At 36.8% G+C, this 22,621-nt stretch overlaps 1 protein-coding gene across 36 annotated transcripts in view; it reads left to right on the forward strand.

The window, feature by feature from the left end:
• LOC112957610 (regulating synaptic membrane exocytosis protein 1) overlaps positions 1–22,621 on the forward strand; it is a 192,057-nt gene that overhangs the window by 15,656 nt on the left and 153,780 nt on the right. For all 36 annotated transcript variants that reach the window (XM_026051286.1, XM_026051288.1, XM_026051287.1 and 33 more), the window contains exons 3-4: positions 12,080–12,423; positions 14,647–15,506. In XM_026051286.1, coding sequence (XP_025907071.1) covers positions 12,083–12,423; positions 14,647–15,506 — 1,201 coding nt within the window. In that variant the 5' untranslated portion in view covers positions 12,080–12,082. The remainder of the gene's footprint in view (positions 1–12,079; positions 12,424–14,646; positions 15,507–22,621) is intronic.

Below are 22,621 nucleotides of genomic sequence, written 5' to 3' on the forward strand. Positions count from 1 at the left end.
GATCAGCTGATAAGAAACACTGCTTTTTCCTACAAACCTCATGACCTCATGGTTTGCGTTTAGTGTTCAGTTGCATTAAATATAACAGAGTAGTTAACGTTATATACACTTAAGATGCAGGAAAGATGATTATTGTTTTGCATAGGAAGAAGAGGGAAGTATATGTGTCTACAACGCTGTCCTTAAATACACCAGGATCCAAGTTTAGGGAGCAGTAGCTCGTCCCCAGCAGCACTGGAAGGAAGCTGCTAAGGAAGGGGTGTAATGAGGACATTCCTTCCTGCAGTGCTCCAGCTGAAGCCTTTTCCAGTGTAGGAGGTTCACGTGCCTGGGGAGCCTGCATTTAAGAGGAATAACTGATTGCCCATTAAAATTCTTTTAGTTCCAGTGATCCTCAGAAACCTGACACCTACAGATCAGTTTCCTGGCTCGAAAGACTGCCTGTTTCTGTTATATCTAGACTGTACATTTGGTCACAAAACATCTTCACTAATATACAAATGTGGACTAGAGGTTAGTAGTCCTGTATTAGCACCACCCTGAAGTACATATCCTTGTTTTTCTGATGCTGAAGGGCCTGGATATACTTAATTGTGACTTCTTCCCCCCCCCCCATACCCTTAAGTCATCACTACACAATGTCTTTTATTTGTTTAGGAAGTACAAAGTCTCATTAGATATCTGTGAATGTACAGGTAAGTGCAGAAGATCAGAATGGTTGTCTAATCATCTAGCAAAGTTCTGATCTCGAGCCTTGAACCCCTTTTTGTAACAGCAGCCACCTCAGATAATGTAATGCCATCACTGTTCGAATTTCCCAGCTGTAATGGTCTGCACTGCTCCACATCTAACCTGACTGAAACTCCCCTCTTTCCCTGTGTCATCTGCCAGTGCTGTTGCAAAATCAGGACAGCAAACTTCTGAAATTGATACCTGTGATGATCTGTGGATTGGCTGTCAACAGTGCATTGTTCAGATCAGCTCAAAAAATCACAATATTCTTAAACTGGCATGAAACTCCTACTGCATTTTCCTGCCCTGTTTCCCTTTTCCTTTTCTTATGAATCTTCCATGTTCAATCTCATCCCTTTCTCAGTCATCCTCCAGTCTTTACTGTCCTAAAACTCTACACTTTTCCTTACCAAAAATATATTGTTTTTTCCCCTTTTCAAAATAATCTTGGATATCCAGTCAATTTTGCTGTAGAAGACTGATATTCTCTCTTCCCCTTCCTCAAATCTTCCATCCCAGATGTACTGAGGTTCCTTTGTGCTCGAGCTTGGTAGCACAGATAGCACAGACATAATCAACTTAGCCTCAGACTCTGCACCTGGAGCGAGAGGTGGGAGAATTAAGAGAAAGGACCCTGGACATCCCAGAAGGTAGGATCAACAAAGATGAAATTCAAGAAAAAGTCTTTGTCATCCTTGCAGTAAGGGCACAATTGCCAATAACATGCTTAAGCAACTTATATGGTATTCTGTGATTTGTCAGTATAGTCAGGTTTTTCAGAAGAGGAGATCAGACTGCTGATCCGTGTAAGCCAGAATGTTACAWCAAAAAAGCAGGTTTCAAAATTTATGTATCAAAAGGTTTCAGAAGCCACAGTGATCATGTCAAAGTTGGAAAATTACACCTTGTGTAATATAAACACTTCATACATTTACAGATATTAGATTACACATAGCAAATAACATAAAAGCATAAGTATTTGTAATGTTATCAAGGAAGCTACATCGTTAATTTGTTTATCATATATAGGGCATAATCGTGTTTTCTGTTATGTTAAAAAACTTTACTGAGCAGTACTACCTGCTGTGATACATTCTTTTATAAGTAGGTGCCATTTAATGCTTAACATGCCCCGAACTGGGAAAGTTCTGCATATGTGTATAAATATAACCACTGTGGTGATGTTTTTTGAAGGGTGAAGAGTAAGTGCACTAATTACATGTGAATAACCTAAAAACAATGTGCAGTCATAAAATACATTTTTGCTGGTTCAGTAGGAGCATGTTTGCATTTGCTTAAAAAAAWTGCTTAAAATTTAGAGTCAAATTAGTAAAATCTTACAATTGCTTAATTTATTTATGCTAACATTTCTAGGTTTAATTGGATTGTGTTTAGCGTTGCATCTGTATATGATGTTAGAGTATTTGGCTTTCTGTCTCCAAGGGGCAGTGGCAGTGGTCCTCACCATTCCTAGGAGAAGTAATAGGGATGCACTGGGCTCTGTGCTCGACTGCTGGGTGCAGGAGGAAGCCCACCTTGGTGCCACACTCTTCCTCACTGAATCATCTGCAAGCCTGGTTTCAATTAGGCTGCATGTGGAACTGAGGACATGGGAGCTCTGTGCAAATTCCTCAGTATATGAGTTGGTGGGGAAGAGAAGGAAATCCTGGGTGAGCRGACTTGCTAATCATCCACCTTGACTGTCTGCAAGACATCATGTGGCAAGATAGTCAAGATGGTCAAAGAAGGCCTCAGTGAAACTGATACCGCTGCAAGAAATTACTCTGCAGGGTGACAAAAATTTGCTTCCTCTCCCCAGCCAGAGTGCTTTGGGTATTTGTTTAAACGCATATTTCTTTCTTATAGAAGCATAAATGCACATGCTTCCTTGTGCTCCCTGGGCAGATAGTTCTCATGTCATCAGGAAGGATCTTTGTCCCAGCAGGGTCATCACCCTAAAATCCCTTCAACTCCTGAGACCTTTCCACTGGGGAACTCCTGACCTTCCAGCCTTCCTCTGTTGCTTCCATCCCTTACTTTCACARTCTGTATCCATCTTCCTCACAACTCCTAAACATTTGCATCCTGTCTGCACAGTGCTCAGTCACTTTCAGCACCGCTGTCTCTTCCAAGCAGTTTCTGCTTCACTTACCTCTTGCGTCCACTGTTGGGTTTTTTTTGCCTGATTTGTCCCTGCAGTCGRAACCATCCAGAAGAGGCCTCCTTGTCACCACATGCTCCAAGCAGTTCTTGAGACYGCTGTGGTCTTCTGAGTCACTGACTAGTCATGTACATTTCACAGATTGGGAACCTGTAGTCTAAGTCTTAGGCAGACGTTCTCTGGAGAATCTGGAGGGAACATCTTCAGCTTTTAACACCTTATTTTGACACAAAACAAAGCAATTACTGAAATCACTAGAGATTGTATATGATAAATTTAAGATGACCTGGTTCTCACTCATTCATATGGGAGGCTTTCAAACACTCAGTCTTTGCACCAAGATGTGGCAGCATTAATCTTCCAGGAGAGCTGAGGGAARTACCTTTCTTTATAAACTGTCATACACTACTGAAAGTAAGTAAATTTGTTTATTCTCTGCTATGGGCTTGCATAGTCACTTGGGTGACTGCAGTGTCTCTCCAACTTGAAACTTTTTTTGATYTTATTTCCTGCTTTAAGGTAGAAGTCTATGTAGATAGACCATAAAGAGTCAGRCTTTCCAGCAGTGAAGTATTACAAGTGTAGCAATAGTAAATGCAGTTAAAAATCCAGTGTGGTAAATTAGTTAGATTTCTCAGTGCTGCATACATAGAGAATCACAGGACTTTGGAAGGGATTTTTAAGATTATTTTTTGAGATTTGAGATTTTTCTAGTCCAAACCCCTGTGCACAGCATGCCAACTACAGTACGCTGCCCAGAGTTATGTGCAATTAGATTTTGAATATCTCCAAGGATGGAAACTCTACAAACTTATTGGGCAACATTACATTTTGTTGTTTTCTTGGAATTTAAGGAATAAAATCATAATTTAGTTCATGCATATGAAGTCTTTTATAACCTCCTTCACTTGACACACTTACTATTTCTTCCAAGATTTTATCTTTTACATCAAGAATTTTACTGTGCCATGGAACTGTTTTCACGTTGACTCATCTTCAGCAATTCTCTGTATATATACATTTAGGTTTTTTTTCATAAATTGCTTTTTTATTGTATTAAGAATGCTCTGTTGTCTCTCTACTAGCTTTATTGACACCATTTGTATGAAAGAATAGTATTGAAACATAAATAATGTTTCAGTGTAAGCTTCTGTAGAAAAAATAAACACATTCATAACACTAATTTTAAAGACAAGCTGGTTCTGAGGGTAGACTTTTCTACAATTTGCGATGATATAACTAAGTTGATAAATGGAGTGGAAAGCTTTGGGTAGCAATCTCCATTTTTTGAAAGAAAACTAAAATTTTATAGCAGTACTAATTGTAAGCTGTTTCATAACATTGACCTTATTTTCTTAGACTTTTGTCATTTTTAAAAAATATTTTTATTGATATTCCATAGGTATCTGTAACTATGGTAACCATGAAGTGATTAATAGAAATATAGTGGTTGCCTCTGTTGATCTGAGTTGATGGCTCATCATGGCAGCCAAATGTTCAAATAATTGGACACATCTTTATGTCATTTTGCATGGTTAAAAGGAGGAACAGAAAGGATCTATCAGATAATGATTTCTAGTCTAATGGTCTGTGGAAAATGGAGAGTGATATTATGGAAAGTATGACTAGGAATTTGTACTACATTACAAGAAAAAGTGTTACGGAATTGAAGAAGTTCAGGCAAAGGAAACAGATTGAAAAAGAAATTGATAGACTGATTTATGAGGAAAATGTGAAAGATCAAACAGAGATTTCTGAAACTGTGATTATTGTTGGGAAGTGGAAATGTGAAGAATTAAAGTAGATATTACAGATCAGATGAGTAAGAAGTAAAGGCATATGGCAATATGAAAAAGGAAAAAAAAAAGGAATTAAGTGGCATAAGGCTAACTGCAGGGCTTGTGGAGGAATCAAACCACTGGGATGTTTGGAACTGTTGAGGACTGTTGACAGAAGTGGCATAAGCCTTATCTTGATGCCCTGTGGATGAATAAAGCCTGTACTGTCTGACCCTCCATAAAATATTCTCAAGGATTGCTTTGTTTCCAAAACTGAAATTCTCAAGCCCAGAATAAATCAGTCCAAAYTATTACATGCTACTTCATAAGTCCTTTCAATTTTTAACTAGGCAAGTTAAGAAAAAAATACTTCTCATCTTCCCTCCATCCCCAGTTCTGATATAATTGTCTCTTCCAACTCTCTCAAAATTACAAGTTTATAAGTTTATTATTATTTTATCATTTTAGTTAAAGCAGACTTAAAGACAGTCATTCTTAACACAAAAAGTAGAACTGCAAGGATGCTGAGGTCAAGTTTTCACGGATTTGTCCAAGCTATTGTCTTTCTTTATCACTATTTTAGGAAAATCAATCAATGCAATTTTTGTAGAATGTGTATAATGAAATCTGTTAATTCATTTATTTGTACAGTTGTTAAAGAAATACTTGAAGGGAGAAAAATGCTAAAGGTACTGCAAGAAAATCTACTCCTGGTGTGAAGTTTTAGGCAGAAATATTAAGTCTCCAGTAGTGATGTTAGTTTCTTCCTCACTTGAACTGCAAAGGCTGCAGTGTTCTTAGAGAAATACATTGTGATGCTGACTTGCACATGGGTAGGGGCTGTTTTAGAGGTATTATTTCCTATGATAGCTTTATGTTTGCCTGGAATTATCACTTTTAGTACTCAGTTTAATGCAGGATTACTTTAGAAATTTCTAATTATTGTTTTTAGTTGTTGGGAGCTTTCAGAAAGATTGGCAGCTGTATCCGTGAGATTTTATCAGCAAGGCATGCGTAGAAAGTCAGTTGTTTTCTACTTTATCTTAAAATAACTAGCAATGCTATTGCTAGCAGCAGTATCAGCAAAACTGTCTTAAAATTTTTTGTTGTTAACTCTTTGAAGTATTATACCATTGCACATATTCTGTATGTCTGTATTGTTAGGTGGTAACTTTGTGCTTAGAAATACAGGCTAGGAATAAGTTTCTTACAATGAATGTAGGATTCAGTTGCTTAGAAGTAGATGGCTCATGCCATTCGTGATGGCTTTTGGTGTGAGAAGCATGCATGTGGCTGGCAGGTGTGAGAGAGATCTTGTGGCAGGATTGTACCCTTTTTGAAGTRGCATGTGGCAGCTAGCTGCCATATGCTAGCTGACATATGCTGACAATATGCTGACATATTTCTAATGGTACTAGCCTACAATTAGGAAAATGCTTTCATTTTATTTTGCTGTTTGTGATTCAGTGTGAGTGGGTTCCCTCTGGATTCGGTTGACCTTATTGACTAGATGTCATTTTAAAGTAATGGGAAGATAAATACCTGGCATGCCTATAGGCACCTATGTGTAGACACAGAAATCAAAGAGTCCCCCTGTCATGCTTAATCATGCACAGACAGTTTGATTTGGAAGGTTATCATCTCCTTTATTTAACTGTGAAAGACAAGCAGAAAAGGAATATGAAATGATATGTCTAGTACAAGGGGAAAATTCTGATGAGATAGACTCTTAAAGCTACCTCATGAATGTTGTCAGCACAAGCATTTTAAGACAACATAAACTTTGAGATAGCAGATAGTTCTATGAGCAGCAGGGCCTCTTTGCTTATGAACATGTCTTAAGGTTGAATTGCTACATAGATTTTGTGATCCTGAAAGGATTATACTAATGAAATATTTATAGGGCTTTTATAGAGCTACCTATTTCATCAAATGTACAAGAATGCAGGACCTTTAAAACTTCTATGCTTGTGTAAAATTTTATTGCAGTTGTTCAGTGGGTTAAAACATTACTGGAGGTTGTGGAGAGAGAAGAGGGAAGGGGCCAACATATAGTTTGCACAACACAGCAATCTGAAAACCTCAGTTCTGAAGCAAATCAGCTCAGCACAGAAATGGAGGAATGGGAAATGCGAAGATGGTTCTTGATATCACAGTCTTGAARTGGCTGAATCTCATATGTCTGGTGAATAACAGAGAGGGCAGAGCAGTCAGCTGGCTCTGTTTTTTGTCTCCTGCATAAGGCTTCAATTYACCTAGAGATTTTGGTTTTGTGCTTTTGATCCCTTTGTGCTGGAGGAGAGACTTCAACAAAAGCAAGAACTACATTCCTAGGCTACTTCTGTATAAGCAAATTAAACAAATCTGGGATTGTTCCTGCTTGTTGGATGTGTGAACTAGTAAGCTGACCAGTAAATTATGAAACTGAAGGTTACTTGGCAAAACTTTGTCAAGCATTTGAGTCTCACCAGCTCTTCCTGGTGGCCTGGGAGTTGGAGTGCTCCAAGACCTGTTCTCTGAAGGCAGTTTGTATGCAGCTACCTGATCTTGAAACACAGCAGAGATTCTAGTGTAGGTACAGGTTATTTAATGTCATTTGGCTTCAGTGCTCAAAATAATTCTGTCCAAGTTTCATGTGCTGGTATTGATATGGCTTTAAGATGTAGCTCTACATGAGACAATAAGCCACTGCCATGGAATACACTTGTTCTTCTCCCCATTTTCCTGCTCATTTCTTGCCATACAGTCTCTCTGTGAATGATAAAAATAGATGTGGTTGAAAATGAATGAAAAATTACCTGATTTTCATCATTACCTGATAAAAAATTACGGGTAAAAATTCTACTACATTTTTGAGTTCAAGTGGCTCTAAGGAGGACCTGATCATCAAGACGGATGCTACAAGGGTGCACATGGTACCATGTACCTGGGTACAAGGAAGAGAAAGAGCARGAGAGAGAAGGGAAAAACCCAAACAGGGAAAAGAGGAGGGAGGTGGTGAGAAGGCCTTCCCTTTTGGTGGTCAGAAGGTACYTGAGGGACTAAACTGCCTATAGTTTTGAAAAGTGTGTTTACTGAATGCATCACAAGCACATTTTCATAACAAAGAGAGTTGATTTGCTTGTTTTGCTTATTCGGATTTTTGCTYTGTTGTGACTGGAGGGATTCAAGTAGATTTTCAGCTGCTTTTATTCAGATTTTCATGGAGTGATGGAGTCAAATAAGTTCAGCTAGTTGTTACCAAATTCATCTTGTAATACTGTATTCTAATACCATATTTTTATATATATATTATCTTATCTCAAAATAATTAAGTGACCTTTGGTCTATCTTGATTCAATGAATGAAAAGTTTCTTAAGAGAAAATGGATAATGTTTCTTTCCTCCAACTTTTAAGAGATGACTTGTAGAGCTTCACTGAAGTTAATGGGGCCTCAGGCAGAGAAGAGAGTCTGCCTCACCGGGTCTGCTTGAAGTAACTATAATCTTCTAGAAGTGCATAGAATAAATTGACAGGAAATTGCATATACACTCTTCAGAAAGATGATAATTACTAATCATAGAATGAAAGTTCAGTAGGGAATAGGTTGTGGCCTGCCCTTTTAACACAGCTGGTAAGGCTAATTTCCTGTATGTAGGTGAAGCAGGGTGCATGGGAGTCAGTGTATTGTGAGTCTGTCATTCCCAAACTCAAAACCATGAAGGAATATGTACACAATGAAACCCTTAAGAATCTGGGCTTGCATATAGCTTATCTGTGGAAATCTATAGAAATTGCCCTAGCCTCGGTAACATTTTTGTCTGGCATGTGTCAAACAAATTTATTGTAATGTTTGTTATCCCTCTGACATGAATTGAGCATCCCACTGCATGTTTGGAAGTCTTCCAATTAGATTTTTTCTCTGTTCTAACATATAGTTTGGAAATCTATAATCTTAAAGAAGTGTTCTTATTTTTGTAACTGAAAATGCTGATTTTCTTTGTGTGTGTGTATAGTTGTATATATTATTTACTATGGGATCTTTCAAGTTGGAATTTCATGTTGTGTTAGTACAGGAAAACTGTTCCTACTCATTGTGGATCACATTCAACAGTACCTGTAAGAGTAAGTTTGAGGAATATTTTTTCTGTGAATGAAATTCACCCTATTCCACTTGAAGGCAAGCATGCTAGCATGTTTTCACGCAGCCTGTAATGTTTTCTCCGTTGACCCACTGCTGTGTGGGCACTGTTGACCCACCTCCTGTATGTGCCTCTGTTTTGTTATGTAGCAGTAAAGCCTACAACCCCTTGCTATGCTCTGAAAATGCGTATTTTTTCCCCCTTGAGTTGTGCATATGAACTCTTTGAATGAGCAATACCCTCTTAGTGGTTCTCTTGAATAGTCTTGTGTGCAGATATGCATTGATTTATGCAAGGTTCCAGTAAACAAGAAAGAAACCCAGCATCAAAAATCAGACTGTGGATGTCCTGAATGACTTACTATAAATGCTTCAACAAGGCTCGCCATCAGAAAAAAAATTTAAAAAAAAGTAAACAAAAAAACATTTTTTGAAGTGACAGGCCAGAATAAAATTGTCTAACCCTCTTTATTTTACTGATGCATCGCATGGAGGTCCAGAAGCCACATTAGAGCACTGTAATCCTTCATCAGAGTGTTTGTTTGGTTGCCTAACATCTGTGGATTGTTAAGATAAGTTATTACACAGACCTGCTTTAGTTTAGATTAGTTTGGACCACATCCCAGTATATTCAATCAGGATATAATTCCTGCATGCTGCTAGATGATTGCTTGCTTCACATACTTCTCTAAAAATGTTTTTCAATATGCAGTTTTATTACTGAAACTGTTATGTCACCTCACATTTTGGGGATTATTTTCCTCCTAAAAAAAGGCTTTTATCATTTTTCCTTTTGGACTGAACATAGCTCAAGGCAAACGTAGCATTTTTTAAGTCCTGAAGAGAATCCTAAACAGGGATGGTAGCGTAGCTTCTGTGTGAGTATAATGCAGATTTCCTACGTGTGTAATCTGTGGTGAGTGGTCTGTATTTTGTGTCCAAGCGGTAGTATTTAAAGACTGCTGTGAAAAATACTTTTGTATTTACATACCTAATATTTCTTATTTTTGTGTTATGTATTTCTCTGTGTCTCTGCATTTCCTATTCCTATTTATTTGAATTTCATAATCTTTTTTTTCCAAAAAAGTAGAGTAGCAAAGTTGATTATGCAACTTAGTTTTTTAGAAAATATGCTTAGCATATACTTTAAATGATTAAATACATTAAATTGTAAATAAAATGTCACCACATTTACTATTTGAAATGTGCATGCATACTATATTTCAGTTTTACAGTAGTGTTCTTTTCCTTCCTTTAGACAACCTCCAGTTTATGTAATTTTTAGAAATACTTGTCTATATAACATTGCTCTACACAAGATAAATATAGACAATTACTTTTTTTTAGGTTAATGTCTTCAGATTATAGCATTCCTGCAATTTGAAATACATATAATAAGACCAAATAGACTAAAAACCTACTTGATTTTCTATATAAAACAATAATAATCATCTGTTTAATAGATTAAGTCTTTGATTTGAGGTATAAATTTGATGGAAGAAATATACAGTATTTTAAAATTAAGGGTTTTTTTAAGGGACTAGCATTTATTTTTGAAGGAGTTGCTGTTTCTGTTATCCTCTTGAGGATTATCTGTCTATTTTTAACATAACACATGTTTATGCCACTGCTGGAATTATTGTATTTTTTAATTTGATTTTTTTTTTTTCTGTGAATTGCTTTTTCATTATCTCTCTTAAATAGGAGAAAAATAAAAATATTTTTGTTGTAAAGATGCAAGTCAGATACAGGAAGAAGAGTTTGATATTTTCAGTGTGGTGCAGTCGGACAGTGCAGACAGTGTTGGGAAGGTCTTAGGTTTCTTCAAAACTAGGCAGCTGGCCTATTCTAGGATATCTTAAATATATCTGCATTAAGTTGAATATGCAAAATACTTGGGAATTTTGATCTCACCTTACAGGGCATGCACTCCACCCAGCTCCTGCTAGAGAAATAGAGAGCTCCCTAACAGAGTCTCGTCCTGTCACAGCTTCTTTCCTGTAGTGGTTGCTTTCCCCACACCTTTTCATTTTAWGTCACTCATTTAAGTGTTGTATCATTTTACCCATGTTTACGCAGAGATAATTCAAGCATATTTTTCATTCCAACATTTGTCATCTTGGTTCTGAATTTAACCCATTCCTCTACTGCTATCCAGAGTAAACTCATAGTTTTTTTTTCCATAGTTAGCTTTCAGACTAGTTTCTTTACATCTCTATCTTCATACCTCTGATGAAATTTCTGCCACTTTTATTTTCCTTAGGTATTCTTCTGCCTCAGAAAAGCCTTTTGTCTTTGTTTAAATATTTTAACATTCATGCACTTTAGCTTCCCAATGAACTTCTTTTTCTCGTATTACTTCCTCCTATATATAAGACTGTCTTGTACTGCAGATGGACTTGCAATGCAGAGTCCAGCTATATTGTTTGTGTTGCTGGTTGTCAGCATATCTGAAATTAAGAAAAGCGTCCTAAGATCCTAAGAGGCAGTCTATATGTGCATAGCTCGGTTGTGATTGCCAAGGACACATRTTTATTTATTTTTTATTATTATTTATATGTATTAGCACCAGATGTATATGTATACATCACCAGAGAGATGTATTTGATCATTTTATAGCAGTGCAAAATGTGGTGCTTTTCCATTCTATTTATTGGTACATTTAGTTTTGTATTAGCAGATTTCTTTAGGTTAACATCTCTGATAAATAGTTTTCCTGGATGCAGCCAATAAAGCAGACAGTAAATGAGGAATTTATTTGAAATATAATGTTGTATGTTATTTGTTTTATGAGAGTRCTTAGTTAAAGAGAAATACTATATCAATTACCTGTAACAGGGGAGTGAGTTGAGGTTGGGAGTGGGCTGCCCAGAGCGCTGCCATRTTAGACTCAAGTCCCACCACCGCTTGGTAGGTCTGTCCTAACAGTGACTCACACCAAAGAGAACGAAACGAGCACCCGACTACCCGAACAGCAGCAGCAAGTGTTAGTCACGTTGCCTCTGCCATTTACTCAGCAGACTGCTCAGCTGGGGTGGGGGATTGCTGCAGGTAGGACCCGTGTGCGTTGACAGCACGTTCTGGAGCAGCTCGCGGAGCATGTGCCTGTAGGATGCTTGGCTCTYGCCAGTGCAGTTAGCACTTCCAGCAGCATGTTCTGAGCACTGCCATGAGCAGAGTTCACCAGTGCAGAGGAAAAGAAGAGATCTTATTTGATCTGTGGTAGAATAAGCATGTGTTTTAGGGTCTTAGGGACAGCTGCACTGACTCTTCTTATCTTCAACTAGGTTATGTGGGTATGCAATTTATGTCGAAAGCAGCAAGAAATCCTAACAAAATCTGGAGCATGGTTTTTTGGAAGTGGACCACAGCCGTCACCCAGCCAGGACGGAGCACTGAGTGATACTGCAACTGGGGGAGGTTCTGAGGCACCTAGAGAAAAGAAAGCAAGACTTCAAGAACGCTCAAGATCACAGACTCCCTTGAGTACAGCAGCTGCCTCGTCACAGGAGATMGCTGCTACCAGCGTGCAGCCTGATCGGAGGAAAGGAGCGGAGGTWCCACAGCCAGCTATGGGCCTGGACCAAAAGCAAGCTGCATCGAGGTCTAGAAGTGAACCCCCAAGAGAGAGGTAATGCTTTCTGTCTTGACAGAGCTATGGGATTATAACTGCTAGATCAGTAGTGTTACCGAGGCCCGTTAGCTGTGCCCTCTGTATGCTTAGAACCATGTAAGAACAACTTTATTTACTGACTAGGAATTGGTAACTGTTGACTAGGAAATGCATTTTTGATGCATATATTTCACTCTGTGTAACAGAAGTGGAAAAAAAAAAAAGAGAAATAATTGTATTTTAAGACTATGTGCATATACCTCAGTGCATTTTGGCATATACTTTCAATCCATAATTACAGGTTACATTTTAATAAATTTTAAGTGTGACAGATGTTTTTAAGTTACTAAACAAAACACAAGGTTTAATTCAATGAAATAATGTACTAAATAATAATAAAAAACACCCTGTGGAGTTCTGTGAAATTCTCYACATTTGCTACCTCATTTATCATTTTGTCAATGATTATATTGCTATTAAACAATTTAGCATATTAAAACACAATGAATGAATAAATGAGTTGTATTCACTGTAATGAATTAGAAGTGGAGCAAGTCAGCAGAGGTTAATGTGATTAATCAGTTGTTGTTCCTTTGGCTTATGACTGACAGATAACAGAGCAATTGAGAGAAGGAAAGTTCTTGCAATAAAATTGAAATTAGCATAAAAGATTCTCCTTTGATCACAATATTGATGACTTTTTTTCATAGCTATTGAAGCTGCAAATAGATGAAGAGAGTTTTGCTGTGACGTCTGTGAGGTGAAATCTGCCTTGGTTTAACATGAACAAAATTCTGATTTGTGATATGTAAATATATGAGATAAACCAGCAAATTATGCCCGCCTTGATTCCACTGACAGTTTTCCTCAACACTAGGAAGGCCCTGCAATATGTCATTAACAGCTGAACAACACTTTAAGGGCACTAAAATTCTGTCTAATTCTGCTTTACTTCAAAATTCTGCTTTATTTCAAAAATTAGGTGCTTATATTAATTATACAATAGCACCATTTTTTTGTTTGTTACTGAGGCTTTTAAATAAAATTCAAAGGTTCTGCATGGTAACCTCAGGTCCCATGTACTGCAAATAATTCAGAAGGTAAAGAAAACAATAAAAAAAAAAAAAAAGGAGATGATAGATTTATGTCTTAGGTGGATCCTGCCTACCTTTGCCTGTCAATTAGGATGCATGTGTGAAAAAAGGTATATGTAATCTGAATGCATACCCGTTAAGGTYGGAAAGATTCAATACTGGTGCAATTTCATCTAAAATGAAGTGTATAGCTGTGTTCTGTCTTCTTCAAAACAGATGGATTCAAATGTGAACTCGTGCACTAAAGGGCAATCGGGAGGATTAGAAGGAAAGAAAACAGTCCTACAGGGGCGGGCGGCATTTTATCATTTATTTATTTATTTATTTATTTATTTATTTATTTATTTATTTATTTATTTATTTATTTATTGCTTACTCTTCCAAAGCAGAAGATGAACAATGAGAGATTTCAGGCAGCTTCATTATTCATTATTTTGTACTTCGGTTGTGTAGAGAAATAAATAACATTTTTCATCCTCTTTCAGTAACAGAGAAAGGAATGGTATTATTTTAGCTCAAAGAGACAGTTTGGCATAGTTTATAAGCAAATAGATACTTATTTTCAGGGTTTTAGCAAGTGAAACTAGATTATTGCCTTCAATATTATTGCCTCTGAATATATTCTATCTTTTGCAATCTTTGATTGTTATGTAAAATTCTATTTGTAATGTCATTGCAAGAGATCTTCCATTTGATGATATTTCTATTTACYGTGTCAGGGTGCTTGAAATGAATTGTGTATGTGAGGTTAGACCATAAGCCCAGCCTCTCCAGGCTGTTGCCAGAAAATGAAATAAATATTTTCCAGTGTTCTGCCATAGGRCTGCGGTTGCTACAAAGATGCATTTGATTCTCCAGAATTTTTTATCTGCATTTGCAGTTGTTAATATTCTTTGTGATTTTATTACTTGGACATTCTATAATTTATTTTTTATGGAGTTCACACTAGCTGTTACTTGTATTGGAAAACAGCAATACAAGAGTTAATTGATTCAGCTCATGTTAATCGAGTCAGTTGCTATATGTTTTGCTTTATGTTTTTGTATTTGTAAAATTACATTTTACAACAAAAATACCACAGCAGTTTACACAAGTATTTTTCTTTTGCAATAAATTCTTCAAATCATTGTACTCATTTTCATGGTAGGAAGAAGACGTCATCGGTTTCAGAACAGAATGGCAAGGGCTTAAAGAGTGAGCGTAAACGTGTGCCAAAATCCTCACTGCAAAAAGAAGGACCMGCCGATGACAGGGAACGTAAAGAAAGGCATGAAAGGAGACTGGAGAAAGGGAAGTCGCAAGAGTTGCCAGAAAAACCTGAGGAAGGCAAAGTACCTGATGATGAAAAGCAAAGGGAGGAGGATGAATATCACACTCGATACAGGAGTGACCCCAACCTGGCGAGATATCCTGTGAAACCGCATCCCGAGGAGCAGCAGATGCGCATGCATGCTAAAGTATCTAAAGCCCGGCACGAAAGAAGGCACAGTGACGTGGCTTTGGCACATACGGAAATGGAGGAAGCGGAGGTACCTGAGAATAAATTAGGAAAACACTCACAATTGCAGGGAACTCAGGACAGAAAATCTCTTGTGGAAACTCAGAGGTCGTACTCTATAGACAGAACAGGTGATGTAAGAATTTCTGTTTCTAAACAATTAACTAATCATAGTCCACCAACTCCCAGGCATAGTCCAGCTCCTGTAGAACATGTAGAATACAAGAACCACGATTCCTTTAAAAAACAGAGCCGCCTTGATCCTAGCTCTGCTATTCTCATGCGAAAAGCAAAGCGGGAGAAAATGGAGACCATGCTAAGGAATGATTCCCTTAGTTCTGACCAGTCGGAATCAGTGCGGCCATCGCCTCCAAAGCCTCATAGAGCAAAAAGAGGCGGAAAGAAAAGGCAGATGTCAGTTAGTAGCTCAGAGGAAGAAGGGGCATCAACACCAGAATATACTAGCTGTGAAGATGTGGAGATAGAAAGTGAAAGTGTCAGTGAAAAAGGTAAGGACCTTTATGTGTATTATGCGTATGGCCATGGTTTGCGAGAAGTTTTCATCTGTATTTTCTCTTTTGCCTCTTTTTTGATCATTCACCTTTGATCCCTCGCTGCTTTTTTTAATTGAGAAATGACTTATAGATGTTTACATTTYGTTTCCAATGTGTTTCATTTGGCATTCTTAAATGAGGTGGTTGTAGTTAGCATTAGCTGGAGAGTTGCTTTCTCATTCTCTTCCCTGTTTGACCTAGAATGGATAAGTTAAAGAGTTCTAGTTTATTCTCTTGATAGCTTCTGTTCTCCCTTGATCATAGCTTCAGTATGTTATCAATAKGCAGAATATTTTCTGTGATAAATTGAAATAGAAAATGAGTTCTATAAGAATCTGAGAACACCATTATAAAGCATAATCTTACTGACACCCTAGTATGCAGTATTTACTACTCTTCATATCAACAATCTGGCCAAGTTCATAGTTGTCAATGACARCAAATACAGAGAAAAATGAAAATTGCCCAACCTGCCATAAGACTTCGTTCCCAAGCTACCAAATACAGTGTCATTCTTTTATTTCAGTTTGTCTTCACCTGTTCATGCCAACATTTAGCAGGAAAGGTTTAGTCATACACGGCATGCTTTTAAACAACGCCTTTCTTATTTCTTGTTCAAGAAATTACTCAGACTTATGAATGGTAATCAGATTCAATAGACTGGTAGAATACTGACTGTCTCAACAGTATCTTGTCTTTAAATGTCATTGCAGTGATTTAATGCTGTTTGTATCCTTGGAAGTAGCTTTTTGCTCTTTAGTTTAATTATTTATGCTTCTTATGTGGAAGTTTTCTGTGRGTTTTCACAGTCAAAATGTCAATAGGTTGTCTGTGTTTTATTCCTGACGGTAACAAGCCTTTGATTCAGACATGCATGTTGTGTCTTCTGTCATCCCCTAGGTCTCCACATAGTGATATATAAAAAGAGACACATTTATGTCCCAATCTCCTCTGATAGTACAGTTTGTATATGGCTTTTAATAGATGTTGTGTAACTTTCAAAGCACAAGTATTTCCAAAGTTTAAAATGCAGAAACTTGCTTTTTACTCATTTTTAAGGAGTGATGACAACCTTATCCTGCAACCTTAACCCTCTTTCCACTTAAATATTAAAAAGGCCTTTTTTTTTTTTTTAAACTGGGAGGATAGTCAAACACTGGAACAGTTTTCCAAGACAGCTTGTGAAATCTCTATCCTTGGAGATAGTCAAACCTGAATGGAAAAGGCCCTGAGCAATGTGCTGTAGCTGACCCTTCTGATTAGGAAATTTGACGAGGCATCTTCAGAGGTCTTTCCATCCTCGGTGATTCTGTTGGTCCAAGAGAACACATCTTTTTGCCTGTTTTGTGCCAGTGTTTTATGCTTAAATTAGGATGTCACTACATTTCCCAGACTTTCATCTGTTAGTATGTGTGGTCTGCAACACTAAATTTACTTAAAAACTTCTTTATTTGCTTTCCTCTATGTGTATCGGTTTAAAAYGTTGCTTATGAAATAGACATTATTTCCCACAGTGTGAGGGATGTTATTGAATGGATGCTTATTTATGTGAAAATAAAGTCCAGGCTAAAAAATGATAGATATCAGTATATTGATATAGTAGTRTTGTTAGCACAGCTGCATTCTCTGATGGCACAGGACTCCTATGAATCCTCTGCCATATCTGCCAGCCCKGCACAGATGTTGCCAGTACCTTTTGGTGGCTCAGATGAGGAATACCTTTGTGTGAGCGGTTCAACTTTGATACGTTGACTGTGCTGACAAGATCTCCACGGATGGTAGTTGGAGCGTGCAAATCTGGTGCAGCTGTAGATACTTCCATAAAAGTGCTTGAAAGAACATCTGTATCTTGAAACACTTCTTAAAAGTTTGATTTGGTTGCCTTAATAAGGCATTTGGATACCATGTGAAGTTCCTTAGTTCCTGTTTGCTGATCCAAAAGCCCTGGCTAAATCCTTTGCCAGTTCTGCCAGTTCTCCCTAGCTACCTGAAAGTATCTCAGGTGACACTAGATGTGCATGTTACAGGTAACTGAATCAAGCCCTTGATGTGGACAACAGAGGCAGATATTTAGGCTGCACTGTAGACCATAGACACCAAAGTCTGTATCATATAGGGCTGCTGTATGCTACACTATGGTATAAACATTGCAAATAGGAGTTGACTGCTACCAACTGAATAGCTGGTTAATATTGTTACCGCCTTCCTTGCAATTTTATCTCTACTTGTCAGTAATCTAGGGCTGTTATTAATCAGGTATTTTCAATATATACATAGATGTGTGAGCTGATGGGTATGCAACACATTAATTCCAGAAGTATATTAACTCATTTAATAGCTATGAGATGTAGCTGTCTGTTTTTTTTGCCTTATCTTGATGAGATTGCTGCAGTCCTTCACATGGAAGAAAGAACTGGAAAGTCTTTGAAGCTGGTGTTAGAGTACAGAAAAAAGACTAGACAATGTGAATACAAATGAGAAATCAGAAGAAACATTTTTGATATYAGAGTATCAAATTACTTTCATAATTAGAATGACAGGAAGACAAGAAGAGGAATCTACTGTATTTTTATAAGAATAGGTGGAAAGAAAGAAATTTTCATTACCTAAGAAAATCTTTCAGATAATAAAATTAAAAAAGAATACAGAAAAGGATATGATCCTTTTATTTTTTAAAAAATAACCGTTATATGACAGAGGTCATAATCCTAGTCTTTGTATTTAAACAGTATATRACAAGCGGAATTTCACCCATCATTCCTCTAGTGCTTTGCATATAGTAGCTGCGATACTACATAGGTCTTTGGTTGCAGATCTTTGGTTTATTAGACCAGGAGGATCTGGATTCCATCTTCTTTCCCTGCACTCTCTTATCTAAATAATGCTTAGTTAGGAATCTGGTGCCAAAGTAATGTAAATGGAGTAGAAAAATAGAATTATTGCAAGTATTGTACTTTAATAGCCTTACCAGTAAAATGCAAGAACTTAAAATATGTTTGTTATTCTGTTCCTAATTGCTTTATATTGGTCTTCACTAAATGCATTCATTGATTTTAATGGCAATAGCTTTTTGTACTAGCTTCTACTCTATATGATGCAACTAAAATAGAATTACTATTAGAAAACAGTTTGCAGAGATATTTAAAGGAAAATGTAAGGTATGTAGGAATGTCAGGTGAAGCTGGAGTGTGTGTAAAACTGTATTGAAAATCAACAGTCAAAAATGGCATGTGAAGTAGATATGTATCATGATACCAGACAGTTGTCCACCTTTATTTCCAGTTCTAAATCTATAAACAAACTAATGGAAAACCTTAAAAATTACTGCATGTTTAAATTACTATGCTTGAAAATAGATAAGCAAGTTTAGCTGAAGGCAGTGAAGACAGGGAGGCATCTTCAGAGGACAATTTATCTAAAATTAGATAAATTGATAGTCAATAAATTGAAAACCAGATCCTTAGCAGCTATTACAAAAGGCTTTGTACTCTCTGCTTACAGAAATACTGATTTTGCAATTCTCCAGGTTGCAATCTTGATTGAAACAAATTGTGTGTAAGTGTACATAATGTTCATGAGTGATCTTTTGTCCTGAAGTTTGTGATAGGAACTCATTGGGTAAATGATCAATGTCTGTGATGATACAATTAGTTCATGTTCCTGTAGTGCTAGTCTACAAAGTTCAGGAAATAACCACTGTTACTTTTCTTATAGCTTTATTTTGCCATTGAGATAAAGCTCAAATTCAGTTTTGAGGTRAACACATCAAAATATGTAAACACATATTAACATTATATATGGGACAATATAAAAATTTTCAAAAATGAATCCAGTATTTTAATAAATCTTAGATTTCTTGAGACATTCGTATTCCCACATATCCTCAAAACTGTGCAAAAGTTACATTTGAAAATCTGCATTTGCTAGAAGAGCTGTCTTAGGCTTGCATTAGTGTCAGGGAGACCTGTTAACAGCTGGGCTACTTGAGATTTGAGAGGAGTGACTGACCCTACTTTTTATAAAGAACATGCAGACAGAAATTAAAACGTATCTTTTGGCATACATTTTTGTTCTATTTCTTGTCAACTTTGAGCAGATGTTTATGCTCCATCAGTTTTTAGACGTGTAGTATGGAAATTAAAAACATTTTACCATTGGAAAATCACAGCAGAGTATGAGTGAAAAAGAACCGTTATTGGGGAAATATGCAAAAGAATGTGCATATACCAACAGCCCCCAAAATACTTGTAGTAAATGTAAATAAAGCTAGTAAGTCAACAAATATGGGCAAAGTCTTGTTTATTATGAAATCAGGTATTATAGAAAAGAAACATAAAAAGGTATGGAAATGTTTTGAAATGTACAGTAAACGCTGTCGGTAAAAATGCATTAAGTGGTTAGAGCCTGCTACAGTTTCACCAAACGTTAAAGAAAATGGGAGATGTTGTGTCCATTTCTTTTTAGGTGGTTATCAAATCTTTAGGAAGATATTTTGTGTCAGTTAATGTCATTTTGGACAGGTGTATGATGCAGTTGAATTCTCCTTTTTTAAAATTTTATTTTACAAAATAAATTGATGGCTTGTGGCATTAAATGAATTCGCTTAGGAAATCAGTCAGTAGTTTCACTTCTTGATACATAATTCCTAGAGATTAAATTTTTTATTTTAGTGAATAGTTGGCTTTGACAGTAGAAAAGATTTCTTCCTTTACACATGTGATTTACTTGTGTCTTGGACTTCTAATATCTTATGTTAAGCACTAATTTTAAATTCAGTATATTATTTCTCTATTTAATTCATGTTTCATGAAAATAATTAAAAAATAATTCGTAAACACTGGAATTATTTCTTTCCAGAAGATATATGTATTTGGCAGTCCACTGAGATTTTTGGYGGAGGACCTTGCAATTACTTTTGAGATGTTTTTGAGTTGGAGTAAATACAGAGAAATAATTGATTAGTAGGGTCTAAACATCTCAGATTTACTTTAAAAAAACGTCTGTACCCTTTGAAGAACATTATTGGTGATTGTGAATCATCGTTTTTATCCTATTATTACTATAGACTATAGGACCAGTTATACTAAAATGGACAGTTGTTGAGCACTCTGGGAACTGAGCTCTCTGTCACAACACCGTCACGGGTATGCAAAGTCCACTTAGAAGGCATAAATTACATTTACCCTCACTTCAAAGCCTCCTGCTAGAATAACATAGACCAGAGCATTTTAAATAAAATCCAGACAACCTCATTTTAAAACTGAGAGCACTTCTGCCTACTGCCATCCAGGGAAGGAACAAATCCAGTTTAGATTTGGACTAGGTTTTGACTGTTTTCTTTTCTTTCTTTCTTTCTTTCTTTTTTTTTTTTAAAGTGTAGTACTAATAGATTTGTGTCTGGACAAAATGGTGTGTAACTCCTTCTATCCTATGATAGCTCATGTCCTGCAGTCTTTGAAACAGGAAGATAAAATGCTGTTGAAAGTTGGATCAGTCTSCCTAGACCTTCAAAACTGCTTAGATAATTTTATGTAAAGATGTGATAATGGTTTTACATTTTGCATTATTGTTATTCCTAATTACCTAGAAGTGTATTTTATTTGTAAATTTTGTGTCTGGAAATACGGCTATTACTCATGTATTCACAAAATGGTACAAAACAAAGACTCCATTTGTATACTTGTGGATGGATTTTGCTGGAAGAGGAGAGGTCAGGGCAGAGTTAGAATTCTGTTTTAGAAAAATACTGACACTGCATTCTGGTTTCCTTCAGTGAAGAACAGATGGGAATGTTTCATTCATAATGCCTTTCTTATGATACCAGAAGGAACAGAATGACCTAGATTAGTTCAATTCTTACAGAATTTCTCTTCTGGTCAGAAGGTGTTACAGGCAGAGTTTTTGTTGCAGTCGCTTCTGGGTCTCAGTGTTGGTGTATTTGTGAGAAAAGGAATTAAAAGCAAGGAGAGAGAAACTAAGAAATGAAAGGGGAGAGTGATTCCATCATTTGCAGGCAAATGTGGCAGCGCTCCTCGGGGTTCATAAGGTGCCCATCTGACAGATGTAATCTTCTTCCCTAAGTCTTCTAAATTCATGTGTGGGGGTGCTCCTGTAAGAAAGAAAGCATAAATTAAGTCACTGCTCCAGTTTCTCTAGTGATGCAACATTATTGGCAGTAAAATAACCTGTGGGCTATAGAACATATGTACACAGCGAAGTGTATAAATGCAATGAAAGAAAATGTAAAAGGCAGTAGAGAGAAAAAGGCCCTTTTTTAGTGTTTTTAACTAACGCTTTTCACTTATGTATTTTAAGTCTGTGCTGTAGGCAAGTCATGTAACATCTGTTAGTATCTTTTAACATCTGTTAGCTTGGAGAGTTGGACATGAAGTTTTAAAAAGAGATGGTTTGGTTAAAAAATGCAACTGAGCTGGAACTTAGTGTAAAAAGACCATTTCCCCAGAAATGGTATTTTAGTTCTTAGAAATTACTTGCAATTTATSTTCTTGTCCTTAGGGAATAATTTAGATCTACCTCTAGTGCAGATCTTAATGAAAATCTAATTGCTATAGTTTCAGAATTTAATTCAGTATTAACCCTTGCTGGTGCTATGGGTATTCACAGCCGCTGTCCACAACTACTGTCCAAATTAGTGTTGGAGAGTAAGAAGAAGGTTCCATCTATATGCAGGTATGTAAATTGCATACTTTCATATGGAAATGAAATGGGCTGAACGTAAGTTGGGAAAGAAGTCATACAGTTGCAGAGAAATCCCAACATTTTACTGGCATATGTAACCATATAAATGGGAGTTTCAGGAACGATATGTGGCAGAATTCTCCTGTGAAGTCCTCATAAAGTATTTTGGCTGGTTGACCTTAAGAGGGTTGTGAACCTGTTGGAGAGAGTCCAGAGAAGAGCAGTGAGAATGACCAGAGATCTATAAAACATGATGTGTAAAGCAAGATGGACAAGATTGGGGTTCAGTTGTCTAGAAAAGAAGAAAATAAAATGGCAGAAGGCAAGGCAAGAAAGGAGAGGAGAGGAGAGGAGAGGAGAGGAGAGGAGAG

This window comes from Nothoprocta perdicaria, unplaced genomic scaffold, assembly GCF_003342845.1.
Source record: "Nothoprocta perdicaria isolate Ctin4 unplaced genomic scaffold, notPer1 scaffold_74, whole genome shotgun sequence".
In the NCBI taxonomy this organism is placed as follows: Eukaryota; Metazoa; Chordata; class Aves; order Tinamiformes; family Tinamidae; genus Nothoprocta; species Nothoprocta perdicaria.